Here is a 4,969-nt window from a genome sequence, read left to right as displayed (position 1 = left end):
TGATGCGAGGAACAGGGTATAGAGCATTCTTCTCGCTCACAGGAGTTTACCTCCAGGACAAAGGTACGTGCAACGATCATATGGGTCAGTGCAGCTAGCCAGCCAGGATCCGTAGGAGGCCGTAGGTTGACGTGCAGGTGAGTGCCCCTTCCTTCGGTGACGGTGAGACTCCGTGTCGTGTGCAGGAAAGAGCGAGGAGGGCATGGGAGTGGTGAGTGCTCCGCGCGTGCATCATGCTCGCAGTCGCGCAGATGGATGTCAATGGACAGATTATGCTCGTGTACGTACAGAGTGTGTGAATATATTTCCTTTATAGGAAGCTTGGACGACCGCAGATAATGTTCGAGATGGGGCTGGTACACGGCAGAGATAATGTTGGTGTAGTCCATACACAGAGATAAATTTGAAGTGTAGTCCATACACAGAGATAACGTTGAAGTGTAGTCCATACACAGAGGGCTTTCAAGTGTAGTCCATACACAGAGGGACTTTGAAGTGTAGTCCATACACAGAGGGACTCACACTAGTTGTTTTGAAGTACACAAGGCCAGTTCCTCCAAGTCCATCCAGTTTCATTTCATCTATTCTCCAACAAACTACTAACATGACCTATGTATTTCATAGCATACAAGTCTATCCGGCACTCACCTTTTTCCACTTAGTATTTAGCATTTCCACCAATTCCGAACCTTGTTTTCATCACCTCTCTTGCTTCCTTTCATCCAACATATTCTCAATCACTCTCCACCCATTCTAGTCCACTCCGTGTTTATCCGATCACTATCCTGGCCTCCAGCAATTTAATATTTTTGTGTATGACCAGCTCGCCGCTATGGAGATGGTCAGTCACCAACCTGGCACAAAAGGATGTGCCATGCTTGTTGACCCCGCACCATCTTTCCCAGTCTGCTCTCGATCAAAGCTTTCTGACCGAATCGGGTGAGATCAATAGAATAAGGACCTAGAAGGAAAGGTTGGCGTACCTATGGACGTTATGGACGCATGCGCGCCCACGAGCTTTCCAATCATTCACGATAAGCAAGGACAGCTCCACCATGGCCTGCATTCGGTCGGCATCGCACAAATATGCTGAGGGGCACCAGATTTGGAGGATGTGTGACCACTTCAAGGCATGCAATAACTCCACACGACCGTTATCTGGCATGAGCTGGCAAAAACCATGCAGGCTTGACATTGCGATGGTGAGTTTTATTTGTACCCTGGTCCTGGAATGTGTCGCGAATGGCAGTGATGGTCGTGTAGGTCGATATCATGAGCAACGTGAGGCAGAGCACGATGCACATCCCGGGAATGTGGTTTCCCTAGACGATCGAGGGCACCTGGGTGGTCGACACAATCTACCCCTGTGTTACATCTCCAAGGTATGTGCCGGGCACCGAACTTGTGCGAATGATGCTGCGAGCATCTGTTGGGCCACAGAGACTGTTGCGCGACAAAGTGCCCACGAACGATGTTGCAGCGGATGGGCTGACACCAGCTAGACAGCCGGTAGCCTGTCTCTCATTTACATGGGAGTGCAAGCTGGGTCAGACATGTCTTGATGGATACCTAGACAGTCGAGCAGACCGTGTCATCAGGCTCACGACCTAGGAGATATTATGACAGTCGGGCACACTCTTGATGAGATCACGTGATGTTTCGTGAGCAGGCATTGCTGAGAGCTCGAGGTGAGTGCCAGGTACTGGCAAGGATGTTTCGACAAGCCATGACCTTGTACAGAGACCATCCAAGATGACTCAGCCAGTCGTGGCAGAGGCAGCAGTAGCAGTGCAAGCTGCACTCACATGGACCTGCTATAGGTGAGAGCTCACGATTTATTGTATACGGTGAGTCTGTCGCACTGATGGTGTTGACACGTTCGTGACTTCGGGCAAACTGCAGATGGTGTCGTGCACAGTGTAGAATGAGCGAGTTTCCTTGATACAGGTGTGGAGGCACCAGTAATGGTCAGAGAATGCATGGGCTGTATAAGCTACATGCTCGTGAACCTGCAGCACTGTCACACAGGAGCATTGGTATGACCCTGCGAATCTTTGTGCACATCGGATCTTTTTCGCTAATCATATTGTTCAGTTCGTGGCTAGGAGATGACCCGAGGACGGTGGCATGCATGTGGAGCAGACCACGGCTACAATGGCAGTCCACCTCGGTACAGATGCGGGGGCATGAATGGCATCGTCACGTACTTGACAGAATGAACGTGTTCGCAAAGATTGATGTCGCTGCTCATGTTCGAGGGTCGACAGGAGGAAGTTCAGCCAGCTGTAGAACTCGCGACGAAGATGTTGGGTCTGGTGCGAGCTGGCGTAAGTGCTCTCGAGAATCTTGTCATGAATATGGCTTACCTTGAATATATCAGTTTTCTTTTCAAACCTTGATCGCTGTTCGCATTGAGAAACTTGCCTGTTCGTGTCCATGAAGCTGTATAGACACGTTAGCAATCTAATGCACCTACCCGCACTGATGAAGAAGGTACTTGCTCGGATGCACTCATAGCAACCATATTGATCCTGTAGCGAAGCGCACAGATCGGGCAAGTTTCTGATGAGCGACGATGAATGATGGGATGCATGGGAGATGCATACCGTTGAGCAGGTGGCGTATAGCTGAACGCGCACATGTGATCATGTTGGGGCACGTGGTGGTGATCGACATGCTTTGGATGTGATGATTGACTTGCATGCACCATCACTGAGAGCTCCTGGTATGTTCCTGTGCCTCTGCTTCATTTTACCTCGCTCTAGATGAAATATGCCAACACTTATCTTGCAACTCTCTGGGTGTGCACTGTGCTCCACTATGGCTAGGCATCATCTGGCTGAAGGCTAGAGGGTGCGTAAAGAATATCGAGTGCTGTTGGTATATTCAGGCGGGTGCTGGTCATTTCACAGCAGTGAGGTGCAGAGGGACGGTGTCACCATCCTGGAAAAGGGAGACTGTAAGGAGCAGGGGGGAGTGGCGGCACAATGAGGGGAAGGGGAACACATGGAACTTCAAGTCCCTCCTCACGGTGTTTGTGAATTTCTAGGCAGAGATCAACCCCGTCCAACTTGAAAATTAAGACTGAGAATATTGATGTTCTGCAGAACTCCTGTTACCCAGTGTCACATATCCGGCGCTCGGGGAGTGACACCCGGCTGCGGGTCTCAGTCAGCTGTGCAACCCGGCACAGAGTTCATCTCTTCCTTCCAGCCGAGTGTTATCCGAACCTTCCGATTCGTCTCATGCCCACATAACTGCCACGCCAGCCTAGCTGGTCGAGTTCACCGATTATGTCCAGCACACGGTCTGCGGTGTCAGGAGACCACGATGCATCGTCTAGATGCACTTCATGCTACGCGAAGTCAATCTCGCAACCACTTCGATTGTTGATGACCGGAATTTGTATCAAAAATTTACGTAAGTTCTCACGCGTTGCGGCGTCCGTAATTCATGCATTTAGACATGGGGTGATTGCACCGCAGGGTAAGTACAGAGGGCAGTGCGTTTGTTCAATGATGCCTCCATCTTTTCACAGATCACGGCAAGAGATCCTGTCTGATCTTGCTCATAGGGCATGTATATACCACTTGAAAAAAATGATCCCGGTCGGCTGAAGAATTGCACTGAGCAATGCATGACATCCGAACAAAGTTCAGGGCTTCCCTTCTGGACCACAGAACCTCATTGTCGATTCTGGGCATGGCTGTACAGCATCATGCCCATGAGTACGGGCCTCTTATCTCGAAGCTGTGAGGTTCATGATGTTGCGATTGTGGCTCGCCGTTCATAACCTCAGCATGCATCGATGTTCGCGTTGGCTGACAGGTGGTCTCTGCACAAAAGAATGGATAAAATGAGGTTCATATTCATAGGTAAAAGAACATGTATCGAGACACAGGCATTCAAAGTCACTCGAACATGAAGGAGGAAATACCTTCGGCATACCTCCAAGTCTGCCAAATCTCGACGTGGCAATCTCCCGAGAGTCTGGCCCCGTGCGCATTCTTCTCAATGAATGACACGCTGACTATAGAGCGATCAGCGCATCGCACCGCGGTAGGCCTTTTCTCGAAAGACCGCCGCAGCACCCAGAACTGTTCATTCTTGACTCGCGAGGTTCGCGTGTGAGCAAACGCCATATGGCTGTAAGTGCCAAACCCTGTGTACCCATTGCGTTCCGCTAGTGTCACAACTCTGACTCACCTACGAGAGCAGATGCAGGTCGCGTTCACGCACACAACGTCCATGAATGCCGCGCCGTCGCCATGGCGTGCTTGATTGAGCTCGGGATGCGACTGCAGCGTGCTAGCGACCGGTGTGCATGTCTTCCACCCCATGCCGCAACGCGTCCGTCTATGAGCCTGGACGGTCGCATTCTGTACTAGACGCGATGTGCATGAATGAAACGGGCACTTGACTTGACGTGAGTGACCGTGTAGAGATTGGGGTTCCTCGAGGAGCCTGGCCCTGAGCGCGCTCTTCTTCTCGACAATGTGCTGACTGTCTGACGATCAACGCACCGCAGTAGGTCTCTTCTGGACCTCGAAGAAGCGTTGCAATAAGCGGAAGTGGCCCATTCATGGTTCGCGCAGACATCGATCCAGAAGCGCACGTGCGGGTGTCATACGGCTGTGAGCATCAGAACCACGGTACTCATCGTTATCTGCTGGTGTCACAGTGCGGACTCACCTACGAGAGCCGAAAATGGACGCAGGTCGCGTTCGTGCGCACAGCGTCCACGAATGCCGCGCTGTCGCATTCTGTAGTGTACGCGACGCGCGCGAACGAACGGGCACTCACCTCGACGTGAGAGGCCGCGTACGGATGAGATTCTCTCGGGAGCCTGGGCCCGTGTGCTTTTCCATTCTATAGGGTGCCGACTGTCGAAAGGTCAGCGCGCCGCACCGCGAAAGGTCTCTTCTGGACAACCCTCGCAGTAAGCGGCAATGGCCTGGTCACGGTGAGC

General features: G+C 51.7%; 2 protein-coding genes across 2 annotated transcripts; one reads left to right on the top strand and one right to left on the bottom strand.

Annotated features, from left to right (window-relative positions):
- Positions 1–3,861: 3,861 nt before the first annotated feature.
- On the bottom strand, positions 3,862–4,637 carry LAESUDRAFT_729508 (uncharacterized protein). The gene has a single exon (XM_040909640.1). It carries the CDS (start codon positions 4,140–4,142, stop codon positions 3,912–3,914), a length of 231 nt encoding a protein of 76 aa, XP_040760740.1. The 5' UTR covers positions 4,143–4,637; the 3' UTR covers positions 3,862–3,911.
- LAESUDRAFT_762223 (uncharacterized protein) lies at positions 4,583–4,813 on the top strand (the record flags this gene model as incomplete). Its single annotated transcript, XM_040913065.1, has 2 exons — positions 4,583–4,615; positions 4,682–4,813. 2 exons carry the CDS (start codon positions 4,583–4,585, stop codon positions 4,811–4,813), a joined length of 165 nt encoding a protein of 54 aa, XP_040760739.1.
- Between the last annotated feature and the right edge of the window lie 156 nt (positions 4,814–4,969).

Source organism: Laetiporus sulphureus, assembly GCF_001632365.1.
Source record: "Laetiporus sulphureus 93-53 unplaced genomic scaffold LAESUscaffold_43, whole genome shotgun sequence".
NCBI classification, from domain to species: domain Eukaryota; kingdom Fungi; phylum Basidiomycota; class Agaricomycetes; order Polyporales; family Laetiporaceae; genus Laetiporus; species Laetiporus sulphureus.
This window is presented reverse-complemented; position numbering and strand designations above follow the sequence as displayed.

Coding starts and splice junctions, on each gene's coding strand:
- LAESUDRAFT_729508 (XM_040909640.1), bottom strand. CDS start 4,142: ATGGCGTTTGCTCACACGCGAACCTCGCGAGTCAAGAATGAACAGTTC.